The 18,331-nt window shown below is 37.6% G+C and overlaps 2 protein-coding genes across 3 annotated transcripts; both read left to right on the top strand.

Moving 5' to 3' along the window:
* Positions 1 to 497: 497 nt before the first annotated feature.
* On the top strand, positions 498 to 4,642 carry LOC121523821 (zinc finger protein 501-like). Of its 2 annotated transcripts, XM_041808873.1 has the most exons (3): positions 498 to 628; positions 2,073 to 2,302; positions 2,607 to 4,642. In XM_041808873.1, exons 2-3 carry the CDS (start codon positions 2,215 to 2,217, stop codon positions 3,926 to 3,928), a joined length of 1,410 nt encoding a protein of 469 aa, XP_041664807.1. In that variant the 5' UTR covers positions 498 to 628; positions 2,073 to 2,214; the 3' UTR covers positions 3,929 to 4,642. The 2 variants fall into 2 exon arrangements, with proteins under 2 accessions (XP_041664807.1, XP_041664808.1); XM_041808874.1 differs by lacking the exon at positions 498 to 628 and having other exon boundaries at positions 2,033 to 2,302.
* Positions 4,643 to 7,975: 3,333 nt separating this feature from the next.
* On the top strand, positions 7,976 to 16,227 carry LOC121523777 (gastrula zinc finger protein XlCGF57.1-like). Its single transcript, XM_041808813.1, has 7 exons — positions 7,976 to 8,109; positions 9,521 to 9,710; positions 10,702 to 10,770; positions 11,665 to 11,733; positions 11,936 to 12,004; positions 12,745 to 12,813; positions 13,512 to 16,227. Exons 2-7 carry the CDS (start codon positions 9,662 to 9,664, stop codon positions 14,987 to 14,989), a joined length of 1,803 nt encoding a protein of 600 aa, XP_041664747.1. The 5' UTR covers positions 7,976 to 8,109; positions 9,521 to 9,661; the 3' UTR covers positions 14,990 to 16,227.
* Positions 16,228 to 18,331: the final 2,104 nt, after the last annotated feature.

The raw sequence follows: 18,331 nt of genomic DNA, 5'->3' as shown, positions 1-18,331 counted from the left end.
ACATGAGGTTTTATTCACTTTCATCTAATAATCTTGTCATAACACTGGGTAAATAATCATATCCATACCTGTAGATGGAAAAGCAGCAACCCCTCTTTCTCTGTCTTTATCTTTGATTTCACCCACTACATTGAGTCATTGAAATGTGTAGAATAAATGAATAGAAAGGCTGTAAAACTTAAAACTCCATATCAAATCATTGCCATTCTAATATGTCATGCCTTGGCTTAAGTGTGCTCTTATCTGAAAACGTGGATACTTATTTTTTTGTTTTTATTTGCATTCTTATTTCTTTTATGCCAATTTGCGCTCCACATTGTAGTCCTCACAATCAAAGTGGCTGTTGTTGTGAAACTTTCCCTTTCTTGTCATGTAAATTTCTTATACATCCAATAAAGGAGCAAAAAGGACATCTCTTGTTATGCTATGGTTTTATTTTGAAGGCACAGGAAGTAGTGTTTTAGTTTCCGGGTTTTGACGCCTCTTCCCCGCCGAGTGTTGATTGTATGTGTGAGTGATCCAGCATTCTGTAGAAGACAAATCCTCGCAAAGTGCTCAGAGTTGACTTTTCTCTTCCTTCTTTGACTCTGGGATGTCTCTAAAATGATTGGCTTTAATAATCTGTCAGGTTTGTTTTATTTCTTCTTCTCTAAACTTGTTTTACTGGAAATGTTTCAGAGAGTTTAGCCTTTAGCTTCCGTATACATCCACACTAGCTCCTGTTGACATTTTTACTAATCTCCAACTCTTTGTTCACTGATTCTCATGCTAAGTTTCTTGTTTGTCTCATCAATCGCTTATTATGGCTGAAAATGAGCTCTGGACATGCATTTATATGAGGTGTTGGTGACATGGACATATCTCCACTTAGCGCCGTGTTTGTTTAGCCGTGAACCACGGCCTTCTATGTTTTAATTTACGTTTTCAGAGTTAATTTGAGGGCGACAATAGATCAATACATGCAGTACCAGTCAAGAGTTTTGACCCACCTTCTTTTGCTCTGATGGCACACTCTTGGCAGTCTCTCAGTTTGACGCGAAAGACACCAGGAGGGTCTTTCCAACAGTCTTGAAGGAGTTCCCAGCATTGTTAAAGTCGTCGACTAACACTATTTGTCGACAGCTTTTTTCCATGACAATAACTAGACTAAAACTAACGAAAATAGATCTGTGATGACTAAAACTTACAAAAACTAAGTTTAGTTTTCGTCAAGATGACTAAAACTAGATTAAAATGTAATGTAGTTTTCGTCAGACATTCAAAATCTATGATATTTCTCCACTGTGGGTAATCTGTCAAAATGCAACGTATCTGTATCTATTCTGCCGCTCAGCTTTAGAAAGCAGGGACCCCAGGTTTGGCAGAGTGCAGAGAACACACTACCATGATTTGGTGCCAGATTTAGGCAAGAGAATAAATGCTTGGACTAAAAGTAAAGACTCAAATGTGAGGACTTTTTATGGACTAAAGCTAGACTAAAATGTTTTTGAGTTTTTGTCCCCTAAAACTAGACCAAATCTAAAAAGGATAGAAATGACTAAAATGTGACTACAGCTAAAATGCATTTAATTTAAAGACTAAAACTAATATTAAAAATACATGCCAAAATTAACACTGGTTCCCAGAGATGCTGAGCACCTGCTGGCTTGTTTTGCCTTCACTTTGCTGTCCAACTCATCCAAAACCTTCTCAGCTGGGTTTAGGTTTAGTGTTTTTGGAGGTCAATTCATCTGATGCAGCACCCCATCACTCTCTTCTAAAATATCTAAAATATAAAACAAATTCTGGTTTCTTTACTACTTTTTTGTTTACTGCATTATTTCATATGTGTTCTTTCATAGTTTTGATGTTTTCACTATTAACCTACAATGTAGAAGCAAAAATAAAGGAAAACCTTGGAATAACGAGGTTTGTCCAAACATTTGACTGGTAACCTGAAATAAAAAAGAGGAAAATTAACGATAGAGAAAATGGTCTAATTATTGAGATGACTGTGAACTCTTGACTGTCTGTGACTGTGATCTGATTAACTAGGCTACTTCTTTTGACGCTCCTTCTCTTCTTAATCCCAGACCTGCCCCTAGTTTAGAATCAGGACGGAAAAGGTCTGCTTGTCCTGAGCTGTCCCTACAGGAACCACGCCATTGCTGCTGTTGGCTGCTTTGTAGTCGCTTGCTTATTTGCCTGCTACTACTCCCAGTTCTCTTTGCCACCATGCCAAACACCAAACAGAGTTCGCTCTCGACCAAACACGCAATAAGAGGGAAACTACAGCGGGCTCAGGAGTCTGCTGAAGCCACAGGTAAGCTTCTTAATTATTAACAAAAATTTTTTTATCCTCATCTCTAAATAGGAACCCTAATATACCACAAAACTCAAAACTCATTTTTTGAGTTTTGTGTAAAATTATGTCAATTTTGTCTTATTTCTTCTACTTTTTGTGTTGTTCCAATGCATGTAAAAGAAATAAACATGTGTATACCAACACATTTGTAATTGCAGCAATTTCTGGGAGAAATGGTGTATTTTCTGGAGAAATTCCAGTGGTGCCAATACTTTCATCCATGACTGTAAAAATTCCCTGAATGTGTGCTTCTATATTTAAGTTTTTCCTGTAGAGTTCTGGCAGCTTTCTGTGAATGAAGAAGAGGTTTCCGCTGAGCAGCAGGAGAGGGGCTCTAGTCTGAACCAGGAGATCATTGAGCCTCCACAGACTAAAGAGGAACCAGAGGAACTGTGGCGGGGTAGTAAGGAGGAAGGTATCAGCATGTCCACTTTGGTTCATGTCCCTGTGAAGATTGAAAAAGATGAAGACGAACCCCAGTCCTCACAGATTCATCAAAGTAAAACTGAACATGCTGAAAGAGGAGCTGATGGAGACAACTGTGGAGGACCAAGAGCAGCCAGGCACTCTGATCCGGAGAGTGATTTAAAACCAAAGACTGAGGTCACAGGTGAGGATTCCTCTGAGGCTGAGACTGATGACAGTGCTGATTGGATGGAAACAACAGACCACCGGCCAGGTTTAGCTTTGGTGGACAACATCAAAAATAAGAGAAGAAAGACTGGTGAAAAGTCATATCACTGCTTTCAGTGTGATAAAAGATTTACTTATCAAGGAAGTTTGACCAGACATATGACAATGCACTCAGGAGAGAAACTCTTCCGCTGCCATACGTGTGGCAAAAAATTTCACTTTAAACATACTTTGACTAGACACAAGATTATTCATACAGGAGAGAAACCCTTTGTCTGCTCTGAGTGTGATAAAAGATTTAACCTCAAACAAAGTCTTACTATTCATATGAGAACTCACTCAGGAGAGAAACCCTTTGTCTGCTCTGAATGTGGTAAAAGATTTACCTGTAAAATAAGTTTGACCAGACATATGACAATGGACTTAGGAGAGAAACCCTTTGGTTGTTCTGATTGTGGTCAAAGATTTAACCGTAAACATCATCTAAAAGATCATATGAGAATTCACTCAGGAGAGAAACCCTACAGCTGCTCAGAGTGTGGTCAAAGATTTACCCGTCAAGGATGTTTGACAAGACATATGACACTGCACTTAGGAGAGAAACCCTTTGGTTGTTCTGATTGTGGTCAAAGATTTAACCGTAAACATCATCTAAATGAACATATGAGAATTCACTCAGGAGAGAAACCCTACAGCTGCTCAGAGTGTGGTCAAAGATTTACCTGTCGAAGAAGTTTAACCAGACATGTGACAATGCACTTAGGAGATAATCCCTACAGCTGCTCAGAGTGTGGTAAAAGATTTAACCGCAAGGAAAATCTGAGCAAACACAAGTTAGTTCATGCCAGACAGAAACTCTTCAGCTCCACTGAGTGCAGCAAAGGATTAAACCTTGGAGATCAAGTGACGAACCATCAGAGAACTCACACTGAAGGGAAACCCATCAGCTGAGTGTGGAGCATTTTGTAAAAACAAATTTGCCACACATCAGCAAACTCATCTCCCCATTTCCTTTCAGCCTTTTTTTACGTAATAAGGGCGTCATCTTTTACTCACCCAGGGACTATTGGGTTTATTTTAAAGACATTATTCCGACCCTAATGGTTCCTTTTTAAACATATTTGTCTGTTCATTCATAATGGTCATAGCACAATAAAAAGACATTTTAGCCTTTAGGCAGATTCTGGATCTGTTGTTGACAAGAATCCATTCATCATGGAAAGACTATTTTCACTCTCACTCACACCACAGGATAGAAAACCTGTGTGATGAGAGATCTTGTAAAACAGAGCCTCAATCAATCAATCAGTCTCTGTCTTTTATTTGTACAGCACTTTTCATACAAAACAATGCAGTACAAAGTACTTTACATACAAACAAAAAAAGGAATAAAGTTAGTAAAAAGCACAGACATGGCTCTGAAAAGTTTTGATTAAATACTGTACAGTTTTAGAAGCTGACACGGCCAAATGTGCCAAACTTGACGCTTTTTTAAAGATTAGATCAAGCTTTTAGCTCGATGAAAAGGTGCCAGTTGGCGATGACTCAAGAAAGCTATCAGTACCAGATGTGCAACCTACAGTCCCCTCTGAAAGTATTGGAACGGTTGGCCCAGTTCCTTTATTATCCCCTCCAGGGAGGTTATGTGATCAGCAGGGTTTGTTAGCTAGTTTGTTTGTGAGCAACATAACTCAAAAAGTTATGGATGGATTTTAATGAAATTTTCAGGAAATGTCAGAAATGGCACAAGGAAAAACCGATTAGATTTTGGGACTGATCCGGATCACCGCCTAGATCCAGGAATTTTTGAAAGGACTCTTTACCATTGGGAGATAGGGCTAATGGCGGAGGTCTGTGCTCTCCAAATGCTTTTCTAGTTTTGCTGTAGACTGAAAACATTTTGATTTGACATTGAAAGATGAATATGAGACAATAGATCCATGTTGCAGCTTTTATTTCCTGGTGTTGACATCTTGATCTGATACACCACTTTGAAAATAGCACTCTTTGTTTGAACCTACCCATTTTTCATGTGAGCAAAAGTATTGGAACATGTGACTGACAGTTGTGTTTTGTTGCCCAGGTGTGTCCAGTGACATTGATTATTCACACAATAAATAGTGCTGAATGTCTACGCTCAGTTTCAGATTTGAGTTTTGCCTGTGCAGACTGTATTTATAAGTTACAGGTGTAAACAACATAAAAAGCACAGAGCTGTGAGAGCAGATGTAAAGTCAATCAGAGCCACTTCAAAAACATTGGCCATAGCCAGCACAACTATTAGGAATGTCCTGAAGAAGATCAAAACCACTAGTATACTCAGTAACAGTTGTGAATGGTTAGACCAAGGAAAACAGCAGCAGTTGATGTCAGAAATGTGAGAGCTGTAAAGAAAGACCCTAAAACAACTGTGAGTGACATCAGCAAAAACCCCTCCAGAGGACAGGAGTGAAGGTATCACCATCTACTGTTGACAGAAGACTTCATGAACAAAAGTACAGAGGCTACACCAAAAGATGCTAACCACTCATTAGCAAGAAGAACAGAAAGACCAGGCCACTAAAATGTGACTAAAACTAAAATGCATTTCTTTGAAAAACTAAAACTAAAATTAAACAAGCTGCCAAAATTATCACGGTTGGCATAAGGACAACTGAGTCTTATAAAACAACAAAATACTTCTAAAATTATTAAACTTGATCCTGATTTAAAAAAAAAAAAAACGTATGACAATCCCATTGTAAGACATTGTTATGAATTAGAAATAAATGAGACTAATTTTAAACTTGATCTTTGTTTCAGTTTTGTACTTATAAAAATCTTAACTGTAGAAAAGTATGATAAACATATACTAAATCCACAATTAAATAATTACAGTAACATAATGCAAACTAACGTGGGCTGGTCTGAGCCATGACACTCAAGGGCTGAAAATGAGTCCCACTCCGGCTCTGCTAATACCTACATACCTGAAGGCCACCTTGATGAAATAAGAAGTCTCTTTCTTTTTACCTTTCCTGCCCTATAGCTCCTAAAGTCAACGAGACAAACTTTAAAATTGCAACTGCAATTTCCCCTGTGAACTATTTTTTAAACAAGAGATTTAATTTTGAGGTGGACTTTTTAACATTTTGGTTATTAGCCTTTTAAAGCCTGAATACACAAATTGTTAGCCAGAAAATTCTCATTTTTTGGAACTGAAATGTTTATTGCACTTTCTACTGAAATCTCAAAAAAATCCAAATTTCCATAAAATTTAACATATATATATTTTTTGTATCTCATTTGGTACATTAGTTGTTTTTGGTAACTGATAATCCACTTGAGGGCATTTTTATCATTTATCAGATTGTATTCAGAACTTTTTTTTTTTTTGTAATTTATTGTTCATATTGATTAGATAGAGGTATCTTAAAAGTCTGTATCAAATATGATACAACAGGCTTTAAAAGGGTTAGAGATGGAAACTATTGAGCATTTATTTTTCCACTGCCCTCGAACTAAATTGTTTTGGTGTGATGCCCACAGCTGGCTATCCTTAAAAACTGATGACATACCCTCTTGCACTTGTAACAACATAATCTACTACATGGATGATTTAAATGCAAATATCTCAGATTTGGTTAATCTTGTTATAATACTGGGTAAATATCATATTCATACCTGTAAATGGAAAAGCTGCAACTCTTCTTTCTCCGTCATTATCTTTGATTTCATCCACTACATTAAATCATTGAAATGTGTAGAAAAAAAATGAATAGAAAGGCTGTAAAACTGTACATCTCTATATCAAAATCCTTGCTATTCTAACATGTCACGCCTTGGCTTAAGTGTGCTCTTATCTGAAAACTCTTTTTTTGTTGTTTTTATTTGCGTTCTTGTTATTTCTTTTATCCAAATTTGCATTCCACATTGTAGTCCTTACAATCAAAGTGGCTTTTGTTGTGATACCTTCCCTTTCTTGTCATGTAAATGTCTTATTCATCCAATAAAGCAGTAGTTCTCAACCTTTTCAGCACAGGACCCCCAGAATAAAGGTGCCAGAGACCGAGGACTCCCATTCTAGCTGAAGGTGGTTGAACACAGCCACAAACATTCTTGAATAGTCGTGTGCAGACAAGGCTGTCCATTAGGGGGGATAAAGGGGGAGGTTTCTGGGATCCGGTCAAACTGGGGGCCCATGGAGGTCATCAAAATCATGGTCCATTAGGAAGTTAAGCTAACAACGATATAACTTTTGCTAAAAACATATTCAAAATGGGTAAAAAAAAATTTGCTTGAATTAGTGAATAATGGCAAAAAATGGTGGAAAAGGTGTTTAAATTGAAATTTTAAAGAACATAAATGGGTTAAAAGTTGCAAAAAATAGAAAAAAGTGGCCAAAAAATAACCAAAAATGGATTAAACTGGCAAGAATGGGTACAAAAAGTGGATTAAGAAGTGGGTGACATGGCTTTAAAGTGCAAAAAATTGAGGGAGATTCGGTGGACTGGGGTGAAAAATTGATATTAACTGGCAAAAATGGGATGATCGTGGTTAAAATGGGCAAAAGGGGTGTAAAAAGTTGTTGACGGTGGCAATAATGAGGCAAAAATAGGCAGAAAGTTGCAAGAATTGGTTTAGAAGTGACAAAAACAGGAAGAAAAAAAGGGTGGAAAGGGTTTAAAATTGATGCAAATGGGTATTAAGTGGCAAAATGTGCTCAAATTGGCAAATTTGGTGGTAAAAAAGTGATGAAAAAGGGTTAAAATGTGGCAAAATTGGTGTAAAGTAGCAGCAGTGTTATCCAAAAAATATTCTTTGTTTTTTCAAGGCATGTGGGGACCCCCTCTCAGTGTCTCGCGACCCCCAATGGGGTCCTAACCCCAAGGTTGAGAACCACTGCAATAAAGACGAAAAACAAAACAGAACAAAAAACACGAATCTTACACTATGGTTTTATTTTGAAGGCACAGGAAGTAGTGTTTCTGTTTCCGGGTTTTGACGGCTCTTCCCTGCCGAGCATCGATTGCGTGTGTGAGTGATCCAGCGTTCTGCAGATGAGACATCCTCGCAAAGTGCTCAGAGTTGACTTCTCTTCCTTGTTTGACTCTGGGATGTCTCTAAAATGATCGGCTTTCAGGGTCTTTCAGGTTTGTTTTATTTCTTCTTCTCTAAACTTTTTTCCTGTGATTGTTTCAGAGAGTTTAGGCTTTAGCTTCCGTTTACATCCCCACTAGCTCCTGATAACATTTTTCACTGATCTCCAGCTCTTTGTTCACTGATTCTAGTGCTAAGTTTCTTGTTTGTCTCATGAACCGCATTTATATGAGGTGTTGGTGTCATGGACATATCTCCACTTAGCGCCGTGTTTGTGTAGCTGTGAACCAGGGCCTTTCATGTTATTTTTTTTTCAGAGTTAATTTGAGAGAAAAAATAGATACATGCAGTACCAGTCAAGAGTTTTGCCACACCTCCTTTTGCTCTGATGGCACACTCTTGGCAGTCTCTCAGTTGCACACGAAAGACACCAGGAATGTCTTTCCAACAGTCTTGAAGGATTTCCCAGAGATGCTGAGAACTTGCTGGCTTTTTTTGCCTTCACTTTGCAGTCCAACTCATCCCAAACCATCTGTGTTTAGGTTTGGTGTTTTTGGAGGCAAATTCATTTGATGCAGCACCCATCACTCTCTTCCTTGGTCAAATAGCACTTCATAGTTGGGAGGAGTGTTTGGGTGGATTGTCCTGTTAAAAATAACATAAACAAATGATGTTCCCACTAAGCCCAAACCAGATGGGCTGGGATGTCACTGCAGAATATTGTGGTAGCCATGCTGGTTAAGTGCGCCTTGAATTTTGGAAAAAAAAAAAAAACCCACCAAAAGTGTCACCAGAACACCATCAACTCCTCCTAAGACATGGCAGGTGGAACCAAAAATGTCAAATCCACTCATCAGACCAAAGTACAGATTTCTACTGGTCTAATGTCCATTCCTTGTGGTTTTTGGCCCACACAGTTCTCCTGTTGTTGTTCTTCTGCAGCAATAGCTGCAGCAGAGGTAACTCTGGGTCTTTCTTTCCCGGGTTGGTCCTCATGAGGGCCAGTTTGATCACATCATTTGATGGTTTTTGTGACTGCAGTTGAGAATATATTCCGAGTTCTTGAACATTTTTGGATTGACTGAATTTCATGTCTTAAATTAATGATGGACAGTCGTTTGTTGAGTTGAGTGTTTCTTGGTGTCTAGTTTGAAGTATCTAAAATTTTAAACATATTCTGGTTTGTTTAACACTTTTTTGTTTACTGCTTTGTTCCATATGTGTTCTTTCATAGTTTCACTATTAACCTACAATGTAGAAAATAGCAAAAATAAAGGAAAACCTTTGAATAATGAGGTCTGCCAAACATTTGGCTGGTAACCTGAATTTAAAAAAGAGGAAAATTACCAATAGAAAAAAAAAGTCTAATTATGGAGATGATTGTGAACTTTTGACAGTCTGTGACTATGAACTGATTAACTAGGCTGCCTCATTTGACTCTCCTCCATCTCTTCTTAATCCCAGACCTGCCCAAGGTGAGAATCAGGTCTGAAAAGGTCTTCTTGTCCTGAGCTGTCCCCACAGGAACCACAGCATTGCTGCTGATGGCTGCTTTGTTGTCGCTTGCTTATTTGCCTGCTACTACTCCCAGTTCACTTTGCCACCATGCCAAGAAGGAAACTACAACGGGCTCAGGAGTCTGCTGAAGCCACAGGTAAGCTTCTTCATTATTCAGATTTTTTTTTTTAATTCTCGTCTGTAAATAAGAACCCTAATATACCAGGCATATGTTAACTTTGGTTAACCTATAGGCTAAACACCTTAAAACAGCTCCACTACTGCACACAGCACATGATCTCACATTTTGTATTACAAACTACTGCTGACACCCACTCATACCAGTGTTAATTTTGTCAACTAAAACTATTTATCGACAGCCTTTTTTTCCATGACAAATACTAGACTAAGACTAACAAAAATAGATCTGTCATGACTAAAACTGACAAAAACTAAAATTAGTTTTTGTCAAGATGACTGAAAATAGACATAAATTTAATGTAGTTTTCGTCGGACATTCAAAATCCATATTTCTCCACTGTGGGTAAATCCGTCAAAAACAATGCATCTATAGCTATTCTTTCTCTCAGCTGTAGAAAGCGGGGACCCCAGGTTTGGCACAGTGCAGAGAACACACTACCATGATTTGGTACCAGATTTAGGCAAGAAAATAAATGCCTGGACTAAAAGTAAAGACTAAAATGTGAGGACTTTTTATGGACTAAGACTAGACTAAAATATTTTGAGTTTTTGTCAACTAAAACTAGACTGAAACTAAAAAGGATAGAAATGACTAAAATGTGACTAAAACTAAAATGCATTTCTTTTAAAGACTAAAACTAAAAATTACATTAAAAATAGCTGCCAAAATTAAGTTCATTATTTTTCTGTTTCTCAAGTACTTTTTCTCCTGTGCCCAAATCTTTCTTTTAACATTTTCTGTCATGGTAGTACATTTATAGTTCATCCATTTTTCAAACTATATGGACCATTTTCCTTTGGAGTTGGTTTTCAAATATGCTTCATTTCTTTGCCCATCAGTTCACTTTTTTGGCAAAATATGCTATATTGTTCTTGGTGCAGCTTCCCATGGTCATGCCATTTATGCCCTGTGTTTTTGGTTTTTAACTATCAAATCTGTTTTACAGCTGCACGCCGTGAGGCTAATCGACTACGTGCCCAACAGATCAGAGCTTTGGAATCACCTGCTGCCGCAGGTAACTATGCCTTCTTTATTCAACTAAATGTTTTTTTTTTTCGATGCCATATTGGCTGTGGTTCACACATCTGCACACTCTGCAGTTTCATGTAACCAGGACTTGATATTTACACCCGCCAACGAGAAAATACAGATGGATGTCAGACTCACACACACACACACACCTACACTGACAAACACACGCTGTTATGTTGGTAGTGTAGTGGTAGTGTGTTGAGGCCAAATCTTACAGAACACTGGATTATGAACACAGACCTGAACTTTCTCCTGTTTTAAAGCACCTCTCTGTCCATGGAGAATTGTGTGTATGTGTGCTCCAGCTGTGTGTGTCTCTCTGTGGCTCATGTGAACCAGGGGTATCCAGGTCTATGTTAAAATATTGTTTGATAAATATTTCCTTAATATTTTATATTTCTGGAGGGAAAAATAAATGTTAAAATCTCTGTTCATTGATTAAATGTTATTGAAACGTTTGACATGCATACACTTGCAGGGAATATTAGAGATTTAATGTTTATCAAAATTATATGTATAAACCTTATACCTTTTAAAGGGGGAAAAAAAGAATCAGGGTTTTTTTGTCGTTAATTATAGTACTGTAAAAAACTTCTGCTTTATTAAGAGGAGAGCTTATATTGATTATGTTGATGAGGGATTACAGAGTTGTTTTCAAGCAGAGTTGTTGTTGTTTTCCAACAACAAAATTGCGGCTCATAGGAATGCTGAATGGCTAATAACTTTGTAAACCCACTAGCATGACAAGCCTTGCATGTAACTGTTTACAGGCATTCTTGTGCTGCATGTTTGCTTTCTGCTTTACATGTAAATGCCATCTGTGACTTCTGTAATCTATGGATTTGGATATTAATACAACATTCTGCCTCCTTAAAAGCTGCACGCCGTGAGGCAAATAGACTGCGTCAACAAAAGGCCAGAGCTCTGGAATCACCTGCTGCTGCAGGTAACTGTCTTCTTCATTTCAACTCAGTGTTTTTTCTTACTTTTTGTGTTGTTCACATGCCTGTGCACTCTGCAGTTTCATGTGGAAGTATACAGGGTTTTTTGTGTCACGTTTTTGCCTTTTGCTTTCCATGTAAATGTGATCTTCAATATCTATAACCCATCAACTTTGATTTTAATTTACTATTCTGTCTCCTTAAAAGCTGCACGCCGTGAGGCTAATCGACTGCGTAACCAACAGGCCAGAGCTTTGAAATCAAATGCTGCCACAGGTAACTAAGTCTTCTTTGTTTCATCTCAAAAAGTTTTTTTTTTCCTCACTTTGTGCACTGTAGCTCACACATCTGTGCACTCTATAGTTTCATGTAACTGTTTACAGACATTGTTTTCTGTTGTTTGCTTTCTGTTTTACATGTACATGTCATCTACAGTGCTTAACAAATTTATTAGACCACCACCCAAAGTAAGGTTAATGTCACAGCTGCCCTAAATTAACAGCATTGGCAAAAAGTGGTAAAACCAAAATCATTTTTTTATGTTTCTGCATTCGTTAATACACCAATAGGTAGAAGCTCTTTAACTGAAATGATATCTTTAATGCTAAAATATAATGATTATTGTTATCCATGAATTTTCAAAATTACTGATTTACAAAAAAACTGAAAAAATAGTAAAGCACATTATTATTTCTTGATTAATATGTTAAATTATAGTTATTTACTTGCATTCCTGAAGAGAAAAATGAGTTTTAGTGGTTGAATGTTATGCTTGATTAATTTCTGACTTCTCAGAGAAGCCCAGTGAGCCGGCTCAAATTTGGGTGAATTCAGTTTGAAATCCCTCATTCCTGTTCAAAATGGAAAAACGTGGAGAGCTGACTGAAAATGAAAGAGTCCGCATTAAAGCACTTCATGATGCTGGATGGTCTCTGAGACAGGCGGTCTAATGAATTTGTTAAGCACTTTATAACCAATGTACTTTGATTTAATTTGCTCTTCTGTGTTCTTGCAAGCTGCACACCGTGAGGCTTATCCACTGCGTCACCAACAGACCAGCACTTTGGAATCACCTTCTGCCACAGGTAACTATGTCTTCTTCATTTCAACTCATTCGTATAAGTGCTTCTCACTGTGCTTTGTTAAAAAACAGCATCAGGAAAAATCACTCAGAAAATAAAAATATAAGACATTAATTTACAGAAGATTTTAACTTTTATCAACATTAAACCATTAAATTCAAAGAACACTCCTGCTTAGCCAAAGACCTTATTTCTTGAGTTTGGTTCCTGATGCAAAAAAATACCAAACATATTCTACTAAATGTAAAAGTAGATTCTTAAGATGCACATGTAAAACATCAAGCTTTCGCATGGATTCATTTACAAATACCATGTTTGACATTTTAGGTAAGGTATGTGATAAAAAGTACTTTATGTTTGTGATGACTTCAATATTGATTTGATTAAAATGAATGAACATAGAATGACAACAGACTTTTGTTATACAAAGTTTAGTTTGGGTCTCTGGCCTCCGCTTGACAAACCCAGTCAATTCACCAAAGACACTGCAACACATGTTGACAACGGGATTTTTGTTTAGTATTTTTGTGAAAGTTGTCATTGTTACCATTATTCCACCAGATGGCGACATTTTCCCTGTGGTGATTGAAGGGAAATGTCAACTCTGGGGGAAACTTGTGAATCATATAATGTCAAGTGTCAATTCCACATGCTTGTTTTGATATATAAACAATCCCTGAATGTGTGCTTCTATATTTTAGTTTTTCCTGTGGAGCTATGGCAGCTTTCAGTGAATGAAGAAGAGGTTTCCACTGAGCAGCAGGAGAGGGGCTCCAGTCTGAACCTAGATATTACTGAGCCTCCACAGACTAAAGAGGAACCAGAGGAACTGTGGCGGGGTAGTAAGGAGGAAGGAATCAGCATGTCCACTTTGGTTCCTGTCTCTGTGAAGACTGAAAAAGATGAAGATGAACCCCAGTCCTCACAGATTCATCAAAGTAAAACTGAACATGTTGAAAGAGGAGCTGATGAAGATGACTGTGGAGGGGCAAGAGCAGCCAGGCACTCTGATCCAGAGAGAGATTTACAACCAGAGTCTGAGGTCACGGTTGAGGACTCCTCTGAGGCTGAGACTGATGACAGTGCTGATTGGGTGTACACAACAGACCACCGGCCAGGTTTAACCTCAGTGGAAAACATCAAAAATAAGAGAAGAAAAACTGATAAAAAGTCATATCACTGCTCTGAGTGTGGTCAAAGATTTACCCGTCAAAGCAGTTTGAACAGCCACATGACAATGCACTCAGGAGAGAAACCCTTTGGTTGCTCTGATTGTGGTCAAAGATTTACCTACAGACAGAGTCTTGCTTATCATATGAGAACTCACACAGGAGAGAAACCCTTCCACTGCCATATGTGTGGCAAAAAATTTCACTTTAAAAATACTTTGAAAAGACATAAGATTATTCATACAGGAGAAAAACCCTATGTCTGCTCTGAGTGTGGCAAAAGATTTACCTGTCAAAGCAGTTTGAACAGACACATGACAGTTCACTCAGGAGAGAAACCCTTCTTCTGCCATACGTGTGGCAAAAAATTTCAGTCTAATACTACTTTGAAAAGACACAAGATTATTCATACAGGGGAGAAACACTTTGCCTGCTCTGAGTGTGGTAAAAGATTTACCTATAAACATAGTTTGAAGGGCCATATGGCAATACACTCTGGGGACAAAGCCTTCAACTGCTCTGATTGTGGTCAAAGATTTAACCATAAACATCATCTAAATAATCATATGAGAATTCACTCAGGAGAGAAACCCTTCAGCTGCTCTGAGTGTGGTAAAAGATTTACCTGCCAAAGAAGTTTGACCAGACATATGACAACGCACTTAGGAGAGAAACCCTTTGGCTGCTCTGATTGTGGTCAAAGGTTTAACTATAAACATCATCTAAATAATCATATGAGAATTCACTCAGGAGAAAAACCCTTCAGCTGCTCTGATTGTGGTCAAAGATTTAACCGTAATGAAAGTCTGACCAGACACAAGTTAGTTCATGCAAGACTGAAACTCTTTAGCTTCAGTGACTGCAGCAAAGGATTAAGCCTTAGAGATCAAGTGCCGACGCATCAGAGAACTCACACGGCAGGGAAACCTGTGGTTCTGATTACAAACCCTTCAGCTGCTCTGAGTGTGGTCAAAGATTTAACCACAAACAGAGTCTGTCTTATCATATGAGAACTCACACAGGAAAGAGACCCTTCCACTGCCATACATGTGGCCAAAAATTTCACTTCAAACATACTTTGACTAGACACAAGATTATTCATACAGAAGAGAAGTCCTTTGTCTGCTCTGTGTGTGGTCAGAGATTTACCCGACAAAGTTCTGTGAGGAGGCATATGATAGTTCACAGTGGACAGAAACCCTTTGTCTGCTCTGAGTGCGGTAGAAGTTTCAGACTTAAAAGTAATTTGATCAGACACAGGAAAACCCATACAAGAGAGAAACGCTTGAGTTGATCTGAGTGTGGACAGAGGGTTCACAAAAGAAACTGTCTTTCCAGGCATATGTTAGTTCACACAAAAGAAGAGCTCTTCAACTGATTTAAGTGTAGAAAGAGATTTAGCCTTTAAAGCAATTTGAACAGGTTCTCTGACCAGACATACTTTACGATAGTTCACACTAAAAAATACAGAAAAACTCTTTACTCACTTGTGTTAAAAGATTCTCTGACAAGACTTATCTTGCTCCTGAAAGATTTCAGAAACTATTTTAATGCAATTATTTTGATCAAAGGTTTATCAGCAAATGAACCCTGTTTCATTCTCTTCCAGTGTTACCCCTGGAAGTGTAGGGGTGAAATCTATTTATGTTATATGGTAAAACAGGTTCGCTGTTAACTTGAGAGATTAATCATTACTTTGTATTTTCGTTTAAATGTCTCTCCCCCTTTTTAGTTGTTATCTCTGATTCACCCTGAGTTATTTACCGTCTTTTGTTATTGTAAACTTATTTTATTTATGTAAATACATTGTGTTATTGTTTAATCTTTGAAACTTAGTCCTGTGGTTTCTTGAGAAAGGTGTGAAATGGGTCATTTTCATGGCCACACTGAGACGAGGCATAACACTGTAATCAGGACTAGCCAGGAAACTGATTCTGAGAGATAATTACAACCAGAGAATGGGGTCATGACAGAAGACTCTTCTGAACCAGAGATGAAAGACTGTGATGATACTTGTAAGGAGACTAGATAACATTAGTTATGAATATTCTTTTGTGATGGCATATAACACTGCTGAAACACCACTCAGAGTCTCACAGAGAGAAACTATATTAATGATGAAATACTTTGTTTAACTCTTACAGGCATTCATGGTCTTGCTTTAACAAAAGACCTCCACAAGGCCTCTGTTTTCACCCTGCATCAGCAGACACATCACCCCCTTTCCTTTCAGCTTTTTTTTTTTACATAAGGGCGTCATCTTTTACTTACTGAAGGACCGTTGAGTTTATTTCAAGGACATTGCTCTGACCCTGATGGTTCCTTTTTAAATATATTTCTCTTTTGTTTCCATCATAACTCAATAAAGAGACATCTCAGCCTCGAGACAGATTCTGAATCTGTTGTTGACAAGAATCCATTCAGCATGGAAAGACTATTTTCACTCTCACTCACACTACAGAGTAGAAAACCTGTGGTGTGAGGCATCTTTTAAAACACTTCAGCCTCTATCAATCAATCAGTCTCTTTTATTTGTACAGCACTTTTCATACAAAACAATGTAGCACACTGTTCTTTAACCACAATCAAATAAAAAAATAATAAAGATAATAAAAAGCACAAACGTAGCTCTGAAAAGTTTTGATAAAATACTGTAAAGTTTTAGAACCTGACATGGCCAAATGCACCAAACTTGACGCTTTTTTAAAAGATTAGAACAAGTTTATAACTCAAAAATGTGCCAGTTGGAGATGACTCAAGTTAGCTATCAGTACCAGATATGCAACATAGCTCATAACATGCAAACCACTGTCCAAGTTTATGAGCCATTTCAGTGAGTAATGTGGTGTGACATAGCCCAGTACAGACAATACTAAGCTCTTGGCAAGTATTGCCATGTTGCATCACTGCAGCAGCTGCACCACCTCAAACAGTTTACTGCTGACAGTCAGAGGAAGAGCCATCCCCACCGGGCACGATTCATGAGAATGCATTTTGGATTCAGTTAACCCTTAGAACTCACACGGCATACCGCAGGCACATCCCTTTATAAATCACTTGGTAACGTTTGAACCGTAATTCGTAGACACTTTTTTTTTTTTTTAAATCTGAAAGCTCTCCGTTGTGCCTTTCTCATTATGTTCTCTATGCATTCGTAGGTCTTACAGAACATTTTATAGTGAGCCCAGAACTGGGACGGTGTTGTCGTAAATAAAAAGAAATGACTGGTTTATAAAAACGTTATCTTTTAAACCATAAGTCATAGACACTCTTTTTTCCTCTGAAAGCTGGCTGTCCTGTCATTCGTTTGCTACCTCAATGTCTCAAGACGCCGTTCTAGCGATCCCGGAACTACTGTGATTTTTGGGGGGTCTTTCCAGATTGAATCCACATTGTTAGATCCGATAAGAAGCTTCTTTTTTTTATCAATTTTTAATCCATTTTTGTTCACTTACTTCGGCTTTTTGCCCAGGGCAACGCCATGATGTTTACCGCAATGCGTTGTGGGAGGTGTAGTTGACCAGTTGCATCTCTACTGCTTTGAGGAATGGCACAAATGAATCGAACTGCAAAGAAGCACATGGACTTTTTCTTTAGATATTTTGTACGGAAGAGTATTAGGGCCACTGAAAAAAAAAATTTTTGAGACGATTTTTTTTTTTTCACTTGTGGGAAAAATGTCAGAATTCTGAGATTGAAGTCAGAATTCTGAGTTTGAAGTCAGAATTCTGAGATTAAAGTCAGAATTCTGAGAAAAAAAGTCAGAATTCTGACTTTATTCTTCAAATGAAAAAAAGTCTCAATTTTTTTTTTCAGAATTCTGAGATTAAACTCAGAATTCTGACTTTTTTCTCAGAATTCTGTCTTTTTTCTCAGAATTCTGACTTTTTTCTCAGAATTCTGACTTTAATCTCAGAATTCTGACTTTAATCTCAGAATTCTGACTTTTTCTCACAAGTGAAAAAAAAATTCGTCTCAAATTTTTTTTTTCCAGTGGCCCTAATACTCTTCCATAAAAGAATAAAGTAAGAATTCTGACTTTTTTTCTCAGAATTCTGACTTTAATCTCAGAATTCTGACTTTTTTCTCACAAGTGAAAAAAAAAATTTCGTCTCAATTTTTTTTTTTCAGTGGCCCTAATACTCTTCCGTAATTTGAATACCGTTAGTTGCAGAATGTTTTTTTTCATTGTTGTGTCCCCAAGAGATGGGAGAACAAGTCTCTGCAAAGAAAAGGCTTAGTCACTAATGTTTTCCTGTGTGTTATAAATAGAGCCCTGAGTTTCAAATTACGATTTGTTTTTTTTCGTCTTTAGAGTCCTATAACTTTTTTGAAATTCAAGTGGCAGATAT

The sequence above is a fragment of the Cheilinus undulatus genome, linkage group 16, assembly GCF_018320785.1.
Source record: "Cheilinus undulatus linkage group 16, ASM1832078v1, whole genome shotgun sequence".
Lineage (NCBI taxonomy): Eukaryota > Metazoa > Chordata > Actinopteri > Labriformes > Labridae > Cheilinus > Cheilinus undulatus.
The sequence above is the reverse complement of the archived record's forward strand: the minus strand, read 5'-3'. Positions and strand labels throughout refer to the sequence as shown.

Excerpts from the sequence above, each read along its gene's own strand:
- LOC121523777 (XM_041808813.1), top strand. The coding sequence starts at position 9,662 with ATGCCAAGAAGGAAACTACAACGGGCTCAGGAGTCTGCTGAAGCCACA. Across the intron at positions 10,771-11,664 it reads GGAATCACCTGCTGCCGCAG|CTGCACGCCGTGAGGCAAAT; the intron begins GTAACTATGCCT and ends CCTCCTTAAAAG. Across the intron at positions 12,814-13,511 it reads GGAATCACCTTCTGCCACAG|TTTTTCCTGTGGAGCTATGG; the intron begins GTAACTATGTCT and ends TCTATATTTTAG.
- LOC121523821 (XM_041808873.1), top strand. The coding sequence starts at position 2,215 with ATGCCAAACACCAAACAGAGTTCGCTCTCGACCAAACACGCAATAAGA. Across the intron at positions 2,303-2,606 it reads GGAGTCTGCTGAAGCCACAG|TTTTTCCTGTAGAGTTCTGG; the intron begins GTAAGCTTCTTA and ends TCTATATTTAAG.